The sequence below is a fragment of the Paramormyrops kingsleyae genome, chromosome 3, assembly GCF_048594095.1.
Source record: "Paramormyrops kingsleyae isolate MSU_618 chromosome 3, PKINGS_0.4, whole genome shotgun sequence".
Lineage (NCBI taxonomy): Eukaryota > Metazoa > Chordata > Actinopteri > Osteoglossiformes > Mormyridae > Paramormyrops > Paramormyrops kingsleyae.
The window spans coordinates 24,964,647-24,987,243 of NC_132799.1; the positions used below are offsets into that span (position 1 = coordinate 24,964,647).

General features: G+C 44.3%; 2 protein-coding genes across 2 annotated transcripts in view; one reads left to right on the top strand and one right to left on the bottom strand.

The window, feature by feature from the left end:
* Positions 1-1,672: 1,672 nt before the first annotated feature.
* LOC111858636 (tetraspanin-8-like) lies at positions 1,673-8,985 on the bottom strand. Its single transcript, XM_023840565.2, has 8 exons — positions 8,819-8,985; positions 5,508-5,570; positions 5,130-5,249; positions 4,485-4,559; positions 4,253-4,348; positions 2,648-2,770; positions 2,439-2,522; positions 1,673-2,278 (listed from the first exon to the last, which is right to left on the bottom strand). Exons 1-8 carry the CDS (start codon positions 8,873-8,875, stop codon positions 2,207-2,209), a joined length of 690 nt encoding a protein of 229 aa, XP_023696333.2. The 5' UTR covers positions 8,876-8,985; the 3' UTR covers positions 1,673-2,206.
* A 6,914-nt stretch (positions 8,986-15,899) lies between these two features.
* Positions 15,900-22,597, top strand: part of LOC111858640 (leucine-rich repeat-containing G-protein coupled receptor 5-like) — a 28,657-nt gene continuing 21,959 nt past the window's right edge. Inside the window, exon 1 of the mRNA XM_023840568.2 lies at positions 15,900-16,177. Coding sequence (XP_023696336.2) covers positions 15,996-16,177 — 182 coding nt within the window. The 5' untranslated portion in view covers positions 15,900-15,995. The remainder of the gene's footprint in view (positions 16,178-22,597) is intronic.

The window sequence follows — 22,597 nt, forward strand, 5'->3', positions numbered from 1 at the left end:
CAGAAATCGAGACTCATCAGACCAGGCAACATTTTTCCAGTCTTCAACTGTCCAATTTTGGTGAGCTCGTGCAAATTGTAGCCTCTTTTTCCTATTTGTAGTGGAGATGAGTGGTACCCGGTGGGGTCTTCTGCTGTTGTAGCCCATCCGCCTCAAGGTTGTGTGTGTTGTGGCTTCACAAATGCTTTGCTGCATACCTCGGTTGTAACGAGTGGTTATTTCAGTCAAAGTTGCTCTTCTATCAGCTTGAATCAGTCGGCCCATTCTCCTCTGACCTCTAGCATCAACAAGGCATTTTCGCTCACAGGACTGCCGCATACTGGATGTTTTTCCCTTTGCACACCATTCTTTGTAAACCCTAGAAATGGTTGTGCGTGAAAATCCCAGTAACTGAGCAGATTGTGAAATACTCAGACCGGCCCGTCTGGCACCAACAACCATGCCACGCTCAAAATTGCTTAAATCACCTTTCTTTCCCATTCTGACATTCAGTTTGGAGTTCAGGAGATTGTCTTGACCAGGACCACACCCCTAAATGCATTGAAGCAACTGCCATGTGATTGGTTGATTAGATAATTGCATTAATGAGAAATTGAACAGGTGTTCCTAATAATCCTTTAGGTGTGTGTATGTCAATTTTTTACTAGAGTAATTTGTGTTGAGTTTACTGTAGGGCCCTGCCTGTGATGGGACTTGTGATGGAACAAGTCAGATGTAGGAACTGGGGGGGGATGTGCTCACCCACCCCCCCAAAAAAAAAAAAAAATTTTTTTTAATAATTTGGCTTAATTTACACCCAACCCCCCAAGAAACAGACCTTCATATTTCTATATTTGACAAATAACATTTACTATATTGAACCAGCAAATCTTAAGCAAGGAATTAAAAAATACCATTTCTATAAAAATATTAAAAATATATAATAGAACCCCAAAACTGATTACTGAATCTCAATATAACATCTGAACCATAGAAAAGGTCACAAACTAAATCTCACAAGAACTTATTTTACACACAAAGATAAAAAAAGTATATGCACTTCTTACCCAGAAGAGAAAATTAAAGATGAATAAGGAATACTTTATAAACTTGTTCACAGCCATTTTCTTAGGGGAAACGCCGATAAAGTTCGCGTTGGGGCGTGCAGCCGGATGGAGAGCTCTGGCAGCCGGCCGGGGTGCGGCAGCCTTCATTCTCACCCAGCCCGGGGTGCGGCAGCCTTCATTCTCACCCAGCCCGGCGTGCGGCAGCCTTCATTCTCAACCAGCCCATGGAGGTGTTTCGCTCACCACCAGAAACTTTAAAAGCCCACGGAACAACATCACCAGCGTGTGACATTCTCACACTTCTTCAACAGTAGCAGCTTTTGCACGACTGGGTGCCACGCGGGCAAGTCGGAGTTTTCAGTGCTTTGAACACAAAGGAAAAGGCGAAGGGGCACAATTGCGTTTCAAGTTTCTTCAGACACGCACAGTGGTGGAAAGTAATAATGGAGAACATTTACACTTATTACTAGCAGTCTATGTTTGTGAAATTGTATTCTTTAAATATCTTTAAATAACAGTACTTGTACATAAGTATTATTAATTTTGCAGCAGATATACTAAAATTAGGGTGATACAGAAAAGATTAGCATGGCCCTTGCAGCAACAACAAAACCCAAACTACTTGGTAAAGTTTCCCCAAGTTTATTTTTTAGCAAAAGCCGAAAGAACACAATTCTTTAGCATTTTCAGAAACAGATTATTAATCACAAGTCTGGTGCGAGGAGCATAAGACAGTTCCCGAAATCGATAATTCATGCAGAGTGCCGTTTAACACCCTAACCAACATTGTCTTTAAATACAAAGTCAAACCACCACCAAACGGTTAAGACAGACATCAGATAAAAATGTTACTCGACTGCAGACATATCTCTCTAAACAAAACACAAGAACATTCTCCTCTGAATGTCTTTGTAGGCATTTCATTTTATGGTTGGACAGACAGAAGGCTGGTAGAGTTATGCTAGAAACCTGATCCAAAATCCAATTAGAACAAATTTAAAACCGAGTTTTGCATGTGAACCTTATTCCTCCATGTCCTATGCATTTACAAATTCATACATACATACATACATATATATTTTTTTTCTCTACACAATCTTCAGCTGTCACCTATAAATGATCATCTTGTAGGTGGGACAGAAATCATCTTGAAGGACATCTCAGGAGGTGGTCACGCCGCCCTTCCTGCCGATCTGGCAGTAGAGGGTCATGGCGAAGCTCATTCCTATAAGCTGCAGAAGAGGAAAGCGACACTGGGAATATGCTCTGGGGGTCAGCGGGGAGGCAGTGAAGGCCAGCAGGACACACTCCTCCGTTAAAAGCTCTCATGCTCAGTACCAGATACTGAGGTTCCTTCCCTTACTTATTACCCTCCACCGAGTGCATCCTTACCATCACTACCCCGATGGCAAAACCAATTCCTGCGACAATCTTCGCATTTTTCTTCATTATGTTTGTCAAATATGTGACACAGGGCTGAGGGGAACAGAACCATACAAGTTAAAGCATAAACTGAATGAGGCATGGAGTCAGGACAGAGGTCAGTGTGACGGGGACAAGTGTGATCTTGGGATCAGCCCATAGATGCCTGGGACCCTCACCGTGGTGTACACACTGTTACCGGCCACGGGTGCGCATTGGGCGGATGTGTTTGTGCATTTGCACGTGTCTGGCACTTGATTGGCCCAGTCCTGGGGCCCCCCCGTCAGCCCGCAGCATAGCCCCTGGGGAGGGAAGAGTGAAAATAGATACTGTAAGGCCTGATCCGGTTCCACTGTCTGCACCCCAGCCATGCCCCTGTTGGCACTTGCCTTCCCTGGAGTTCTGACAGCTTTTCCTCATTCTCCTAATCGACTAGGCTGCTTAGCAGGTTTCTCCAGTGTGAGGAATTGTTTGGCTCATGTCCTGTTACTGAGTTTCAGATTCTTGCTTTTCCTCGAGTGCTTGATTCTCCCTTCGTCTGGTTCAGTGAGAGCGCGTCTCCCGTGAGCGCGCCCTGATCCCAGTCTCGGTGCGAGTGCGCGTCTCCCGTTAACGTGCCGGGTGAGCGCGCCCTGATCCCAGTCTCGGTGCGAGTGCGCGTCTCCCGTTAACGTGCCGGGTGAGCGCGCCCTGATCCCAGTCTCGGTGCGAGTGCGCGTCTCCCGTTAACGTGCCCGGTGAGCGCGCCCTGATCCCAGTCTCGGTGCGAGTGCGCGTCTCCCGTTAACGTGCCGGGTGAGCGCGCCCTGATCCCAGTCTCGGTGCGAGTGCGCGTCTCCCGTTAACGTGCCGGGTGAGCGCGCCCTGATCCCAGTCTCGGTGCGAGTGCGCGTCTCCCGTTAACGTGCCGGGTGAGCGCGCCCTGACCCCAGTCTCGGTGCGAGTGCGCGTCTCCCGTTAACGTGCCGGGTGAGCGCGCCCTGATCCCAGTCTCGGTGCGAGTGCGCGTCTCCCGTTAACGTGCCGGGTGAGCGCGCCCTGATCCCAGTCTCGGTGCGAGTGCGCGTCTCCCGTTAACGTGCCGGGTGAGCGCGCCCTGATCCCAGTCTCGGTGCGAGTGCGCGTCTCCCGTTAACGTGCCGGGTGAGCGCGCCCTGATCCCAGTCTCGGTGCGAGTGCGCGTCTCCCGTTAACGTGCCCGGTGAGCGCGCCCTGATCCCAGTCTCGGTGCGAGTGCGCGTCTCCCGTTAACGTGCCGGGTGAGCGTGCCCTGATCCCAGTCTCGGTGCGAGTGCGCGTCTCCCGTAAACGTGCCGGGTGAGCGTACCCTGATCCCAGTCTCGGTGCGAGTGCGCGTCTCCCGTTAACGTGCCGGGTGAGCGTGCCCTGATCCCAGTCTCGGTGCGAGTGCGCGTCTCCCGTTAACGTGCCGGGTGAGCGTGCCCTGATCCCAGTCTCGGTGCGAGTGCGCGTCTCGATTCTCCTGTGTCAGCACGAGTCTGTCTAACCCTTCACCACCAGCACAGACTTTCTGGCTCCTTGACCTTTGCTTCTCTCCTTGACTATGACTCTTGCCACACATTTTGTTTTCCTGCTCACTATGTTTGGGTCCCCTGTTCCTGAAATATCTCATTACATATAGACATATTCTGCAGGTTTGCACTATAAATCATTTCAAAGCTCTGAATCTCTGGGTGTGCTATTCTCCTAGGTAACCTAGTGCTTCAATGTCAAGCGTTCTTTGAAGATCAATACTGAGGACAAGACCATATGATTCCGAGTACCTCCTGTTGCAGTATGCCAATATCATGCTGGACATCTGATGGCTGGTTGGATAAAGGCATAAGTTTTTGAAGTTCTCCCTTTAGCCAGCTGTCAACCTGAAGAGAAAGGAACACATGCCAACTGCACATGAGCCAAAATTAACCACCCGCAAAAACCACTTCCTGTTTCAAACTAAGATAAGAACCCGCACCCAGCCCCAACCCTGCACCCCCAGCCCCCACCCCGTTTTACCTGTGATTGTGCAACGGCACCCAGGATTCCTGCAGCCAGTAGGAGGATGAAGATGAGAAGCAAGCCGATGAAGAACTGAAAGGAGAGTTACCATTAGCATCCCGGGCAGATTGAAGATCTACTCTTCAGTAAACAAACAAGAAGAGGAAAGATTGGTACCACAGCAGTTTGGGGAAGAGTCACTGCCATTTTAAGACGGAGCCCGCGGTAGAGAGCGGAGGTCCTGGCAGGAATGAAACGGTTTCTTTCCATGTTGTGGTAGAAGTTCGGTATTCCAGTCCCCAGGTTAGAATGGTGACAGATGATATCATAAAAGCTATGGTGCATAAGGCATCCAGTCTGGCAGATTAACCCCACTTTAACAGACCCATAGGTGTACAAGTGTATGCTAAGAATGTTGTAATGGATACAAGTAACTTTAGTTGTATGGTCAGGCAGGAAGGGCTCTTCAGTCTCTCACACAGGTCTAAGTTGCTTTAGTCATGCTGCTATAGAAAGAGCATCTACATTCAGCTGGTGTTAACAGGTAACTGAAGACATACAGGTACTGTGTCCCTCCACTGACCAGCGTCACCCACCTCTGGTTTTCACTGGGGGGAGATTTACTGAAGTGCGTGGTCATGGGTTTTTCGAACGGATCCGTACCAGCAGCAGCATGCAGCGGCTCTCGCGAACGGCGCCACAGCATCCCAGAAACCCAAGGACCATGATCACCGCACCGATGGCAATCAGCAGGTCGACACCGGGAATAGTTACATTCAGGACCTAGGAAACCACAGGGTGACAGCAGTCAAAAGGGCAGAGCAGTACATCTGAAAAACACATTAAAGAGGGTTTTCATTTTTAACGTAGACATGTTCACATTTTAGTACAAACAACCTGCCCCAGTGCATGGGTCATTTGAAGTGCATGGAAAGGGTGGTCTATTTTACAGTGATGTTTGTGGTGCCTCACTGAGCACATTTGATAAAAATGATCAGACCTATCTGGTAGGAGGCGAGATACACATTGTGGACTCTGTACCTTATTCCCATTGTTGGTCACCTTCAGGTATATGGAGATGGCAAGGATGCCACATCCACATAGCTAAGGAGGGAAGCAGACGAGAATGTCATGGCGGAGATCATTCACACAGGAACCAGCGCTTCTCTGTTAAAAGCCAGAGAGCCTCGGGCATCTGAATGAGAGGCATTCGTTCAAATACAATTAACATGCTGAAATTGTAGAACAAGGGCTGCTGATGGTAGGAGTATCTGCTAGGAAATTACTAGTATTGCAATTAATTATTTAAAAGTACAGTGTTTATCAGCACTGCGAAGCAAACTGCAGGCGGCCATTTGAGCCTCATGACTCATTCATGCCTGGGAAGGAAGCTGAACATGCAAAGCAGAGCATTAACCTTCCACGCTGCGAAATGACAGCGCTGGTGCAAACGTACCAAGCCATGCATTTACAGCAGAACGTCTGACATAACTGAGGCTCGATTCATGGCTGTATTTACTGCATTAAAGAGTGTCACAGGGGCCTTGGAGGGGGGGGCTGGTTCAAGGACCTGAGCACTTTATAGGGGCCTCTGGATACTAAAAAATATAATTCATATGCTTGGGGAACATTACATCCCCGCTCGGCAAATTCTACCATGGGAGGCCCATATTTCTTTATATAGAGAGTGGCATCCCCAGCAGGGGGGCCAAGGTGGTATGCACTAGAGGCTGCTTTGCATGCTTTACAGATGCCGTTTAAGTTAAATGAACATTTTTTTGCTAGAAAAAACAAAAAAAAAAAAATGCACAAAAAGGAGGACAGTGGGGACGATTTGAAGAGGAATGAAGTATGAAAAACAGGGAGGAATTTCAGAAAGAAAAAAAACAAACAAACATGCATTGGATTGTAGACCTTTGCAGAACCAGTATAGCCATCATAATTTGGGAGTTTCCTGGCGCTAAGAAAAATCACGAGACTCTTACGTGACTATGGTGGAGGTGCAAATAAAATCATTTAAGTTGAATCAGGTAATTTGCAAATGTAGAAAAACACACACTAATCCGTAACCATCAGCCCATTTCCTGCAGCGATATAAGAACACAGGGCATCTCCCCTGTGATCAATCGGGCTTTATAGGGGGTGGCCAATCTTATCCAAAATGGGCCGCTTTCTGTGTAGCTTTTCGCTCTAACTCCCGAATTAGATGACTATTTAGAGGACTGATTGGCTGAAGAGTCCTCACACCTAGGTTTGAACAGTGGATCTATAGATTACCCCAAAAACCACCGTACTGGCCCTTTGCGGATACGATTGATTAAGTCAGGGGTGGTCAACGTCAGGAAGGACACCATGAGCTCTCAGGTCTTATAAACTGCTTTAAATGTATCGTTTAGCAATTTTAAAGCAGTTTGTAAAACCTGAGGTAGCTCAAAACGTCCTTCACGACACTGGCCACTGAAAGGCTCCTGTACTTGGCTGAATAGTTCAGTTCTTCTTGTGCTTTGACTGGTTTGTTTCCTTGACTGAAAGACTCATCCAGCTGTTTCACATTAGCATTAGTGACACATGCATGATTATAGGAGACTGACCAATCAGCACACAGCAAGAACTCAGTGCTCAAGTGAAATCCAGGTCCTTTTAATTGAAATGGTCATTTATAATTCCTGTCCTAGCCCAGAGTGTCCTCCCTGACACGGATTAGGTGGTTACCGATCATAGGTGCATACAGCATTATTGAATGTCTGAAAATTTATTATTATTATTTTTTAATTTTTTTTAATATATATATATATATATATATATATATATATATATATATATATATATAAATAAAAAAATAGTTAAATGTTTAAATGGTTATATTCATGCACTCGCATCGTAGAAGACTTAAATAACTCAAAACACCTTTTAACGTTAATACATGCAGACAATTACTGTCCAGAGCGACCCAATCGTTGTTTATAGAATAAATACATTTACCAAGTAAACCAATTAATATTTAAATTGTGACACCAGTAACCACTCTCCTAGTGTACGGAGCAATGCATTTCACGGCTGTCCGTCTGCCCACGCTGAGGCACAATCGAAACCTGGAAACCGGCAGAACAGGTCGGACTGGGTGCGTTGTGCTGTTCCGCTTGAGGTCACCCTCACTTAGGGAGGTGGAAATTTACCAGCAAGTCTGAACCATGGACCCCGTGTCAGCAGCACAGCCAAATTTGATTTTCACTTCGAAACAAATCTGCATACACCTGCATTTACATGTATTACCTTGAAAAATAGTCTGTAGGGTTTGCAGACCACCACCAAGGCTTTTGATGCAGTTAAATTCAGCTTTAAAACGTAATAATATAGATTTGCCGTAAGATTTCTTGCGTGAGCCTGAGAGTCTGAAAGCGAGCGTGTCACGCCCCATGCGTGAAGGTTTGCGGCCCTGTGTCAGCAGAAAGGAATTAAGTCAAAATGCAAAGACATGGGACAGAGATCAAAGCGTCATATACTAGAGAAATGATCTGCCAATGAAGATTAATATTAAATGGATTGAAAAAAAACTGATTTATAGAGCAAAACTGACCTTTCACTAAATCGTTTTCGATGGATCTTTAAATTTAGGTGGATTAATTAAGAAAAAGGGTTAATGCTGGGGGTAGCTGCCCTCTGGCATAGGTGCGATTAGATTCAAGGAGGCGGAGCTTTTAAAACCATGGCAACCGGAACAAGAGCTCCCATAATAACATCATCTATATTAACAGTATAAAAAAGTATTATGTTTTTAATAATACATGCATGATTCTAAAAGATTCTGGGCTATATCAGAGCTACATGATTAAACGGGGAAAGGCTTCATCCGAGTGAAAATGATCAAACCCTATAAGTGCGAACAATGCGAGTCTGTCCGAGCGCCACACAGACACCCGCAGGGGAAGCCGCAGAGGAGACCCGCTAACCAGAGGAGCAGGTCTGTGTGGATGCGGCGTGCTTGACTGTATTCAGTGCTCGGAGCGTGAGAAAGCAGGCTACAGTACCGCAGGAAACGCTCCTGGTACCGAAAAACAGGTACCGATACTGCATCCAGGTGAGTATCGGCCCACCCCAAGCCCTGATTGTACCCAGAGGTGTAGGAACCACGGGGGCCCTTCATCCAAGTGAAAATGATCACATACTATTCCAAAAGTTTTCTGGGAAATACGCCCTAAATTTCATAGACACAAACAAAAGTTTCAAATAGGCGTAAAATATCATAACAGAATCTCCAAATATCATTATAACATCTGAACAATACAAAAGGTCACAAACTAAATCTCACAAGAACTTATTACACACAAAGATAAAGTATATGTATTTCTTACCCAGAAGAGAAAATTAAAGATGAATAAGGAATACTTTATAAACTTGTTCACAGCCATTTTCTTAGGGGAAACGCCGATAAAAATTAGCGTTGGGGCGTGCAGCCGGATGGAGAACTCTGGCAGCCGGCCGGGGTGCGGCAGCCTTTATTTCCACCCAGCCCATGGAGGTGTTTCGCTCACCTTCAAAGCCCTGGGGATGACGTCACCAGCCGGCGACATTCTCACGCTTGTTGAACAGTAGCAGCATTCGCGCGACTGCGTGCCATGCGAGCGGATCAGGGTTTCATTGCTTGGAACATGAAAGAAAAGGCAAAGGGGCACATAGATTTTTCAGGTTTCTTCAGACACGCATCCAAAAGACCGACACGCGATTTAATAATCAATTAGTACTTAAATTACTTAAGTTATTCTTGGATGGCGAATCCCATACAGGTTAATTTTGTCGTAAGGATTTCAAAATACTGTGGTATGCCGTATTACTTTAATACCGCCCGACCCTAACAACTTTAAATTTATTAATAAAGTTTACCCATTTCACTACACAGCTTGTATTTGTGTTTGCTGTAATATATCTGCCTTCTGCTGGTCTGGTGGAATGCAATTGCTGTATGCATGCGCGGACCGCGACCATCTGTCTCCAAGGACAAATTAAGGGTGCCTCAATGTGTGCACTTGACCGTTCTCGTTTACCCGTTTTACGTCATCTTCCATTGCCGAAGACCAGTTCCAGTACTCAAGAACAGAAGTTCAGAGGACGGTAAAAATCCCCAGATGTCCTTCTTGCCCCAAGTTAGTTTTTGGGAGGCAAGTTAGCAAGAGCGGTCTTGCCAAGAACACAAGTTAAAGCTTTGCGTTTTTGCTATTGAACACAAGATTCCACGTGCATGACCTTCGGCGGGCCGAACGCACATGCGGGAAAGTGGAGCATGAACTAGGCTCCAGCCAGCCACTGGCCACAGCAAGGGGTGACCTGGAGAGAGCAGATGAAACCTGTTCATGTTTGAAAAAGGAGCCCTGAACCCAGCAGGGAGCCCTTGAATCACACCTGCAACGGTCACCCTGGCTATGCAAGGGCAAGGCACTGAGGACATCCAGCACTGAGCACAAACGGCACTGAGGACATCCGCCCCAGCGTGTTTAATAAAAAACCTCTGTCTTCCAGCAGGGAGAGGATACAATGCAATGCAACTCTATATGTGCAAAAATGCACATCTTTTTAAGATGTTTATACTTTCATATTTTTAATATGTGAGCAATGTTTATGCAAGTCTTTTCATAAGCATTCAGTGTATGACTCCAATGGGGGTTTGTGATTTTTGATGTGACCAAGGTGATGAAGTTTTATTCCTTATCATAATAAGATACAAACTTAAACTGGATTTCATTGGCCCAGAAGAGAACCTGGCTTGACTGCTTCGAAGGTAGATGTACTGGCCAGTGTAGATTAGTACCAATGCTTCTCATCAGATTTTAATATAAAGTATATATATTTTTTTTTGTAATCCGTGATAACGTTCAGATGATTGTAAAGAGACTGGTGTGAGGTCGTACGTTTCTCCAGGTGAGTTTTTGCACACTTGTGTATGTATGATCGTCTTTTCCTTTGGTATTTAGGCCTATTTAGACATTTTATTTTTCCCCTGAGCACTAGAGGTAAGCTATAATCTTTATATAGACTGGACACTATTTCAATACACAACAGCAAAGATTTCCTTCTCTGATTTTGTCACTCGGATTCTCATTTTCCATCCACAAATATGATCATTAGAACGAAAGGCTCGTTACGCAATACTACATTCTTCTGTAGTCCGGGGTGACAGAAGACACGGTTTGGCTCAGGAAAGAACAGAACAACCTCTAGATTAAGGTAGATGGCAATATTTAGAGGAAACCACACTTTTCATTCGCTCCCTTCGTTGATGCAATATTCTTCACCAGCAAGTGGCACCTGTCTTTTTTCTTAATTGAGTTGAGAAAACTTAGGAATTCCGTTTCCCCTTCATGTAGTTCTAAAGAAGGGCTGTAGTAATCTGCAATGCCATTACATAGTGGGATTTTGTAGATTACGGTATTGGCCAGATCCCGTTCATAATTATCAAGCTGCAACAAAATGGACGCAGAGTAATCTTGCTCTAGACTTGCCCGACGTAGATTAAACCGATGAAGCAAACGAGCATCTGTTACGAGCCTCAGTCTGGGGTTTGGGCGTAACAGAGTGAAAGTGGAAGTGGCAGGGTGTGGTGGACAAAGGGGCATTTTTAAATATATTTCTGTTTTTTATTTACAAGCCACGGGCATAGAACAACTAAACCCGGTACAGAAGGACTCAGGAGTGATTATAGCCAACACAATAAACAAAACCACAGCTACCAAACGTAACCAAAATCGAACTTATCTAAGTGCAAAGAAATCAAAGAACAAAATGACAAATACTACGCCTAACTTCCTAACCAAACAACAAAACTTGCAAACAAAAATGACAACCCCTCCCTACGCACCTAACATACACACAGAACATACTCAGGGCAAAGCGTCAGAATCCGAACGGCGCGCGAAGATCGAAACCAAAAAGCAAATAAAGCAAAAAAGTACGGAGGGGGGCAAGGCGAAAAATCAGAAATCCAATAACCAAAAACTGTCATACACAATAAAGCAATCAAATAATATCAAAGAAAAATGAGCAGAGCTCTCGAGACATCTTGCTGTCGGGCTTTTCACTTCGGGGGGACGGAAGTGACGGATGGTGCATGCGGAGAGTCGGGGGCGGGGTCTGGACGGGGAGGTGGGGCGAAGGATGACTGAGTGGAGACTTGCTGAGGGCGGAGCTGGACTTGCAGCGGCACGTAACACATCTGTTTTAATGGCAGGATTAGCTTTACTTTTAGGCACTACAGTTAGGCCCTATTATTTAATTGACTGAATAATAATTGGAGTATCATAAAGAAGTCATGAAAAAATTACCCACATGTATTACCTAAAAGTTACCCAACTGCATGCAAACCAATAAAACATTTTTAATGAAAATTAAGGAAGTCCTGATCCACTTCTTGTTACCCCAGTCTGATCAATTCAATACTTAGGTCTTCATCTACCGATTCCAAGTCCCAATCCAGTCTTTTAAAAAATATGTAGATATGCATACACATACAGTCGATGTGGCTGCATTCTGTCTGAGTAAGCCTTGCAGTTTTCTCCCTTAGGATGTTTCTGCAAGTAGCTCTACTGGATCAAATAGTAGTCATTGGATTAAATATACAAGCAGTCACGGTGTAGAATGAGTAATGTAAGCCTGTCATTCTGGGTAATAGGCAGTAGTAATGAAGGCTGCAGTAACATACGAAAGGCCAGACGATGCAATAAAATCACATGTGCTGCAAAAAGGGGTAAATAAACTTAAAAACTTAAAAATGCTAAATATACCAGAGTGTGAAATTCACATTCAAAGTGTCACGGTCAGTATGGAGGGAGACCGTTCGTTGCCTGTCGGGTACAGAAAGAGTTTACTACTGAGCTAAATAAACCCCTTAGGTCTATGTGCCTATGATTGGATGGTCGCTGGTTCAAGCCCGGCCTCAGCAGAATAGTCACACCTGTGGGCCCTTGAGCTTGGCCCTTAACCCCCAGCTCCCTGGGCACTGTGGCAGGTGGCTGCCCTTCACTGCCAGGCTTCCTCTCACCTACATGTGTGTCTGTGTCATGGAGAGCAAGGGGGGCAGGTGGAATGGGAATTTCCCCATAGGGATCAATGAAGTGGCAATAATAGAGCAGCGACCTCTACTGGCCAAACGGAACATGACCGACGGATCCTGGCATCAAGCTTCTGATTTAATTTAATGTGTTTGAATGGATGGTTTGAATGCTTTCAGCGAAGGCTTTGCAGCGAAAGCAAGTTGTCTGTAGTTACCATTGGGTCCGTACCTGAATTCATAGCAAATACAAAAGCAGTGGCATTTTAACGTTATATTGAATGATGGTAGCGGGATAAAAATCACAGACCCGCAGGCGCGCCTATAATTTAGTACCACTAGGGGGAGACCTGGAGCATCACTTCATTTACCAACCGGACGGGAGGAAACTTCAGCTAGAGCATTAATGTGTTTTCAATTAATTATACTAAAGACATCGATTTCATATACTAAACATACCTCCTAAAAATTTTTACGGTGACGAATGAGACATTACCTTTAAAATAGATAGAGTTATATTAGTGCTGAGGAGAGATTACCTGTCGGAGCACAGGAACAAATCAGCATTTAGAGGTAATACATGGCTGTCATTCGTAGTTATTACCAGAGGACAAGATTAAGTGTCGAGATAATAATTTGACGACTATGGAATAAATAGTATTAACCCACTGGTTAATAAAGGTAAAATAAAGGTAAACCCTTCAGTCCTGCAAACTCGACCTATTAATCGATTATTGTGACAATGATTTGTCTCGCTCAGGAACGTCCGTGTTACTGAACATTTTTACAGTCCATCAGTTCCCGAGATATAAGCTATTCTATAAATCACCCCAATGCAATAAGGGTTTTTGATGCTGAGGCATTTAGCATCAAAACTGACAGTAGACCAATATGCAGGGTGGAATACAATGAAGTAATATAACAAAATAATTATACAGCCTTGGATATTATGATAAGTATAAAGTGTACATGTAACATTAGTGCATTCCTTAATTCATCCATTTTCTGCACCCGCTTTTCCTTTCCACGGGGGTCTGGAGCCTAACACGGAAGCTGTGGGCACAACTCAGGAGGGGGTGCCAACTCATGCAGGCATGAAAATACCACAATGGATTATTCGATTTTTAAAGGAAAACTGTATGTTATTGCTTAATTTATTAGAGTGAATGTCCACATAAAATATATTCAGGATACGTGTAGTTGCTGAGCTCTCGTTAATCCAACGCGATGTACAATTTCTTACCCATTCAAACAGCTGGGGATTTTATTGAAACAATTGAAGTTAAGCAGATTTCGCTGAAGGATAAAACCGCATGAGCCTTCTGGCTCCTGAGCCAGTAAACTTGGGGGGGGGGGGGGGTTACCTGTAAGCCCCCTTAGGGGATTCGGCTGTGCTGCAATTCAAGGCACTTCAAAGCGGCACGTCTGCGCTTCTTATGTTTGCGCACCTTGCGGCTCTGGCGCAGAGGTAAAGCGGCACCATGTGTCCAACAAAATGGACATTAAAAAGAATCCGAGAAGTACAGCTGACAACCGTAACCTTTAACGACACGTAGAGAGGGTTTCGTGGGAAATCTATTACATTTCTATTCATCTATTAAATTAAAATATTTACTCCTTGCGTTGTGACTATAGGCGGCGTGTCCGGGTTTCACCTCTTTGAGTTTTATTCCAGCCCAGAGGCATCCGAAGCGCTTTGAGCCGACGGCTCTAAAACGATGCCATCGTACCATAAATCACGTCTGACGTTTTTATGTAAATGGCATAAGGCATCATGCTAGTATACCTTGTTACAATTACTCACAGGCGTCAACAAGGTAATTATAGCTATTTCAACACAGCATAAACTATATTTAACTACATTCGTGGCATCAAATCAGCCATGGAAATGAGATGATTATTATCAGTCAGGGCATGGATCGTATGGACAAAGAAGTCCGGGCCAAGACTCGTATGTGTCCGCTGCAAAATGTTTTGATTGAGAAAAAAGGCTGTTGTCTTTAATACCATTTAAGCAACAAAAAATTCCGTTATTGACCTCCGGTCCAACGCCAAAAATGCCCCCTCCTGTCTGGTACAATATTTTATGATATTTTAAAGCACAAAATTGTCACTTTATCTATACCAATGGCGAAAATAAAGACAGTACTTTAAAATTCACACAGTCACACCGTACATTCAAGTTTCGGGCTGGGTACGAAACAAAACACAGGAGAAATGTATATAAAGTTGTCGCTACACATTTTCACTGGGTAAAAGCTAATCACAGAGACAATTCCGGGGACTGTATGACTTAAAAGTTCATGTCGTTTTCCTGTAATTTCTCTCGCCCGTATATATTTAATTTTAATAATTTAGTGATGCATTTTAAACACGTCAGCTCACCAAATTTACATAACCAAAAACATACGTTTCTGCATAACAGGGACCAAAAGGAAAAAGATGATGCCCGATAACTCTGCCTTTCGGGCTGCTGTGGCCTCTTCGGTCGATCTTCAGAAGGGCAACATTAATATAAGGACGGATTTATCTGCTTTCACTTATTGTCAAACTAAATTCAAGCAGCACTTTCTAATCGACCACATGGCCTAGCATTTTATTGTCACAGAATTTTTAAGTGGAATGAAAATAATAGGCTTAATATTGTGGTCTTAGGAATAGCCCTGTGATTCGTTTTTAAAGAGTTTTAAGGAGAATTACTGTAATATCAGTAACAACATTAGCTTCTTCCAAAGCGAAACCTTGGGCGGTATTTAAAAATCGGGTAGATACTCCTTTTAAGATGATACAATATTATTACATTGAATTATTACATAATTACAATAATTTCGTTTTCCGTATGAATGTCAACCTCTGCCTGAATCCGATTTTTGATTCAGGTACTCTAATTTATTTAATACACATTATATACCGAGCGTTTCACGTATATACTTTATATATATATATTAGCTCATACTAGATTATACTAGATTCATTCTTAGTTTCACACGCATGAAAGTGTTTCAGAAACCGTCGCCCCGACCGGATTTCTGGCTACAACTGCCTAAAATAGTTTTTCAATATTAAATCATGATTTGGGGATGAGACACAGTTTTACCTAAATTTCCTTTATTCGGCTGTCATATATAATAAACACGGTATCTGATATATAACGCAGAAGAAATTAACACATAAAACATGGACACCTGCCACTAAACTAAAACTATTCATCGTTTGTTGTAATGGGCAGTCGGACTGGTTGTTTATTATTTATATTGAATCAGAGCAGTTGGCACCCAAGGCGTACCTTAAGGAAAGCACGCTGAGATCGCTTATTGATCGCCGCTCTTTCCCTGGTGACGTCAGGAAGCCGCATAAATCCGTAGTTCGGAGGCTCAAATGCGCCGCTCCGACGAGCTGAGTCTGCCGACGGCGGGTACTAGCGCATGCAGGCCTGCTGGCCGGCCGGCTTCAGAGAAACTCCTGCTTATAAGTGACTTGGAGCCTGGAAGATGCGCGCTTGCTGGCTGGTCTTTGCGTCGGTCTTCGGCGGCGCGGCGCTGGCGCTGGTCGGGCGCGCGGACTGTCCGCGGCGCTGTCAGTGCGAGGGGGACGGGGCGCTCCTGCGCGTGGACTGCGCGGACCTCGGTCTCGCGGATCTCCCTGCAAACCTCAGCGTCTTCACTTCCTATCTGTAAGTCACAGGGCTCCTTTACAGCTGGAACATGCATAAATTCCATTCAAACTTATACCTAAAGATGCGGACTGGGTGTTAAAATTATTTCAAACAATGTGCCTTTCGATTGAAAACTTTGTCATAGAGCTTGGTGGTGCACCGAACGACACCCCCGCGGCTGTACGTTTTAAATTTTTGCTTGTGTCTAATCAAAAAAATTAAGGAACCACTTTGGAGTTGATTTGATGAGTGTAATGAGCCTGTTTGCCTATGTTTTATTATGATTTTTCTTGGTCATTACAAGGTAGTAAATAAAATTATAATATTAAACGCCGGACTTTTCTTTTAAGATATAACTTAAAATATAACTGTCAACATGGATTTTGAAAATAGTAGTAAGATTAAAAACTGTTCGTTTTCCCTAATTTTAAGGGAAGTTTATTACTTGTCAAAATTAAAAAAAAAAAAAAAAAATCAAAGGAAAGGAAAAATGTCGAATTTCTATTAAGCAATTAATAGAAGCATGGATTTTCTTGAGGCGAGTGATGTGTTATTTTTAATGAAATATCTTTAATATTAAATGTGTGTTGGAATATGATGTATGCATTGTATATTTTTGTTGCTTTTTTTGGGGGTGGGAGCACTTGATAAATGTTTTATTCGTATGACCATTTACACATGTTTTGCGCTTAACGCACTCCAGGGATCACAGAGAGATGCTAAGCACCACCCAGTAATCTATCTACGGTCAATATTAACCTAAATGAACTTGGCAGATCATCAAAACACGCTGACACTTTGATAAAAATGTAATAATCAGACTGCAGAAGCAGCCGGCGACACAGCTTCCTAATGCCCATGCACAGCACGCCGCCTAAAGGGATTTTCTCTTGTCATTTACAGCCGCCTACATCACGGCATGTGCGCCCCAGTTTAACCAGAATAAAATGTTAAAATCCGAACAAGTGAAAGTACCACATTACCATATTATGGGTGTCATTTATTTACTATTCTTTGAAAAAGAACATTAAAGAATGTCCGTTCAACTAGATTGTACCTGTTTGAATAAATACACCTTGTCCGTCGGTTCATACATGTTTCTACAGCCAGAACAAGTCGGTTGTGCAAAGGGTCTGAAGGAGTCTTGTTTCTAATGTTCGAGAAAAGCAAGTTTTAAACTGAAGCAAAATACTTATAGTTAGATTTGAGACAATTCACTCTTTCTCAGAGTTTTTAACGTTGTCGCAATGGACGCTTCACTGTAGGCAAAACAGCGCGACGCCCACTGATGGTCTATGGAAAAATCCATAAAGATTTATTCATAGTTCTGTGCCTAATGCGTGAAATCGTCGAGAATACAAATGAAACAGTCCCACTTTGTCTTAACAAGGACGCCATGTGAAATCGGCACTAGCATAAACTGTTTTTATAGCTCTGACGCGTGAGCTTTGCCTCACCTAGATGACGTAAGATTAAATGGATACCGATCAAGGCGCTTGTTTGGTTAAAGATGATCTTTCTTCTTTTACTGAATGGTTTGATAGACTATAAAAGCCATTCATAGTTAGGTGTGTTTCCTGCCTGGACAGAGTCATTTTGATGGAGGGTTTTGCGGCTGTCAGGCTATGAACAATGAAGGGCTTGGCTTGATTTGAAGTGCACTGGAGAAAATGCTGCAAGGATCTCATTTAACGTGAGGTTGCGGGAATATGGGGGGTAAATGCTTCCTTGAAAAAACTTCCATGCCCTGTGTAATTCATGTTTCACATGTTTGATTTTTGGTGGCGTTCTTGAATAATGGAGTGAGTGAAAAATATATAAAGAGTATTAATATCACTTTGGCTTAGCTGATGATGCTCGTCCATCTCGTCCATTTAAACTCACTGGATGTTCCCTTCCATGCCAGCCTTATTTACAGATTGAACTCCTTGTTGATGAATGTTACCACTTTGTACAGGTATTTCTGCAGGTAAGCACTGGAATGCTTAGCTTAGTTTTGCAGTAACACTTTTTTCCTTGCGTTGACAGGCTTGTGAGTTCAATGAACTCAAAGGCAAAAACAGTCTTTCTCAAAGTCGAAGATCTAGACTGACCTTCACATCCTTTTGAGTTTTGACTTTAATGAAATTTTATAGGTAACTGTCTTGAGACTAGAGCTTTGTTTGTTCTGTTTATTTTGTTGGTTTATGTGGTTTGTGTCTGAGTCAAGAATTACAGAGAAACATGTCAGTAGCCGAAGATCATTCCCATGGCTCTGCAGTAGCATATAAACCCAGCCGAGGCAGTTTCTTTGCACGTAGGGATTTTGTAGGTTCCCTGTGATGATCTTGTGACGCTGCATTCGCTTTGTCTTTGGTCACATGCCAGCGTGGGGGAACCCGCTGTTTATTGATGGCCGTCTGGAACGTGATGGAGACAGAGGTTATTTCCAGAGTGTGGCATATAAAGCCCTGAGTTGCTGTCAATCTTGATTAAATGCTCCCATTTTCATTACTGGAAAAGGCTTTGAAACGCCATGAGACGGGATCTCCATGCTCTGATCCTGTGTGAACCCCCCCCCCCCCCCCCCCCCCCTTTGATGAGCATTATTTGTTTTTGTTATGGTTTCTGACTATGAGAAATGTAAAATCTGACAGAGGGGGGCCATGTGGGAGCCTGTGATGATGCTACAAAGGGGGGGCAGGCTGTGGAGTCCCCTGGGGGGGCAGGTCCCATCGTCACCCCCCTCCCCCCAGCTATGCAATCACTCCAAAGTGATTCCATAAATCTTTTGATTAGACGCAAGCAAAGACAGTGTGCTGGCATGGATATGACCGACTTGGGGATGTTGGGCATGGTGTGTGTGAAAGCTGAGGGTGGAAGGAACCTTTCAGCCATGTGGTTGAAGGACACCCAGACCTGGGCTCCTCACTGCATCATCAGCTGGACGTCTGTGATGTTAGAAAGGAAAGTCAGCAAGGAGGAAGTTCAGTTGGCAGCAGTAACAGCTCCTTAACTGCATGGCCTTGTGTCAGTCTAGTGTGGACATTACTTGCACTGAATAAGTAGTTCCATAACCGGTATAAAAATGTGGAGGGGCGTCCAGGATGAGGCAGTCACTCTCATTGGACGAATCCTGTCACATGAGTCTGTTCTGCATTGGGTAAGGGGATGAGGACACTCTTAAAGTGTTTATGTATTACTAGGGGAAACACAGCACGATGTCACAAGGCCAGAATGTGTCTTGCAGTAGCAAATATTGAGCAATATCTATTAAAATACATCATGTACCTCACTTTCAAAATTCCGGTATGATTGACCATGAATTGTTTTGCTGCCGAAGATGAAAATTTATCAAGTCAGACTAGACAAATGTCCATAAAAATCAATTCATATTATTATTATTATTATTAGGGTTGTACCCGACAGAAGTTTGTTGGTATAATCAAGCTATATGGGTCGCCCTCCCATATAGACTACGGTATCTGGCAATTAGAAAATCCAATAGCATGATTTTCAGTGATGATTTTGTCGGTGCCCTATGGCGCATGTTTCTGCATTGTTACGCTTCTGCATTGTTACGCTTCTGCATTGTTACACTTCTGCATTATTCTTCCTTTGTTTACATTGTGCATTTGCCGGAATAGTTTTACAGGCAGCACACATGTATTTCTGTTTAATTCAAACTCTTATAGCTTTTTTTGGTGAAACACAGGGCCTCCCCACGTGCCCTCCCCACGTGCCCTCCCCACGAGCCCTCCCCACGTGCCCTCCCCACGAGCCCTCCCCACGTGCCCTCCCCACGAGCCCTCCCCACGAGCCCTCCCCACGTGCCCTCCCCACGAGCCCTCCCCACGTGCCCTCCCCACGAGCCCTCCCCACGAGCCCTCCCCACGTGCCCTCCCCACGAGCCCTCCCCACGTGCCCTCCCCACGAGCCCTCCCCACGTGCCACCCTCTGTCGCTTCTCCTCAAGCACCTTCGAGAGGGACAGAGGGCTTTTGTTCCCTGGTGCTCAGAAGTGCTGGTGATGCTCCTGTACTTTGGTATTCCCTCCTCCAAGGTGCCACATTCCAAACCAATTCCATGTTTAATGTGCAAAAATCTCTTTGACGCATCATCAAAGCCTTTTAAGTGATTAAAAGAAATTAAATTAAGGAATTCAAATTTTTAAGAAAACGAACCAAAACATAATTATAAAATTCCAGAGTGGGAGCAAAGTGTTTATACAGCTGCTGCATAATAATGAACATTGAAGTCAGCAGGGATGTGGAGGGAGGCAAAGTGAAAAATGACACGCAGAGCTGAAGAAATAAATGTAATATCGACAACTACAGCTGTTCCTGAAGATGACCCACTAGGTAGCTTCTCAGCTCTTGATGACCAGCGTGTGCGAAGGATCCCTGCAAAAGTGTGCTTTGAAGATGCTGTGAAGATGCTGTGAAGATGCTGTGAAGATGCTGGGAAGATGCTGTGAAGATGCTGGGAAGATGCTGTGAAGATGCTGGGAAGATGCTGTGAAGATGGCCACTTCTTAGAGACTGAACACTTGCTACACTGGCTGAAAACACGCCGTTTTGTGGTGACGTTTTTGGCTGCCGATGGAGAGACAGCTGGGACCAGTGTTTGTCTCCTCACTAATCCCCTATGGGGTCTGCGCTGCTTAATGGGCTGCATGACATGCAGACACCTCTATGAGGCGAAGCAGCTCCTGAGCAACCCCACCGCCGACCAGTCCTGCTCTGCATTACTGTGATTAACGGGATTAAAAAGGGTTGACTGATCCCACAGCATAATTGATAATTCTTTCAGGACAAAGGGCAGATGTTTCTCAGCATCTTCTGTTATAAATCTTTTTACCATCAGATATTGTTTATTGTCCCTATCTTCACCCAAACTGGACTTTCCAGTTAGTCCCTTCAAGGTTGTCCCTCTCCTGTCCCTCTCCTATTCCTCTCCTGTTCCTCTCCTGTCCTTCTTCTGTTCCTCTCCTGTCCTTCTTCTGTTCCTCTCCTGTCCTTCTTCTGTTCCTTTCCTGTCCTTCTCCTTTTCCTCTCCTGTCCTTCTTCTGTTCCTCTCCTATCCTTCTTCTGTTCCTCTCCTGTCCTTCTTCTGTTCCTTTCCTGTCCCTCTCCTATTCCTCTCCTGTTCCTCTCCTGTCCTTCTTCTGTTCCTCTCCTGTCCCTCTCCTATTCCTCTCCTGTTCCTCTCCTGTCCTTCTTCTGTTCCTCTCCTGTCCTTCTTCTGTTCCTTTCCTGTCCCTCTCCTTTTTCTCTCCTGTTCCTCTCTTGTATCTCTTCTGTCCCTCTCCTGTCCCTTTCCTCTTCCTCTCCTGTCCTTCTCCTGTTCCTCTCATGTTCCTCTCCTGTTCCTCTCCTGTCACTCTCCTGTCCCTCTCCTGTTCCTCTCCTGTCCTTCTCCTGTTCCTCACCTGTCCCTTCTCAGCTGGATGACTCATGACCAGCATGTATCTCTTCCCATGGGTTTGCTGTCAGCTGATTGCTCTATACACTGAATCAAGCAATATGGGGCATGGAGCTGCCCAATGGGCCAGAGACAAACCCAACCAGCACACAGTATCACAGTACTGCGTTGCTTTCAGTTTGTTAGAGAATGAGCCTGGAAAGTGAGTAACTTTGGGGTGCGAGGTTTCTGTGTTGCAGATTTTTTTTCCACCAGTGAAATTGGAAACAGTCTGGAAGTTGACATGTGCTAAAGCAGGTATAGAGAAAGACCAGATTTAAGTGATTAAAGTGATTTGCTCTTGTAAAAACACCAGCACTTCAGTATCTAACCTCAGAGGAATATTCTTTGGTGGTTTGTTCCCAAGGCAATAATTGTCTTAATTGTCTTAATTAAAAACAGTTTAATAGACTGCATGTATTGCGTATAACTGAAAGGGTGTTACAGAATCTGTTGATGACATATGATGAACATATGATCCTTCCAAGGATCCATATGATCCTTGGAAAACAGCTCCAACTTCTTGGTGGAAAAAAACTCCTTATGTGGACAGGAGTGGCCACTTATGTCTCTCTGACAACCATCTCTGAGTACTTCTGTTCTTTTGTGCTGACTCGTCATCACAACCACCTGATTCTCTCCATCCCTGGGGAGTGTCACCACTTAAATCGACATTCATTTTCCGGTTGGAAAACTGGCTCTCGTTTACTTAAACTGAAGCTGACCGTGGCATGAGTTGTAGCTGACCGCGTGACCCTTCAGCAGGTGCCCTATGGATGAGTTACTTACAGCTCCTATTCTGGCTCTGGCGCAGAGCGCTTTTCCGTGACAGTGCACGCAACGCTCTGAAGTTTACTGGGTTTTAATAGCTGTTGTTTTCATTAATGTCTCTTAATCATGCACAGTGTTTCCTGTGTTCATGACAGGTTGGGGAAAAGCAAACACATGAAAGACTTCTGAGAAATATCATGGAGGATGTTAATCATCCATAGAAGGA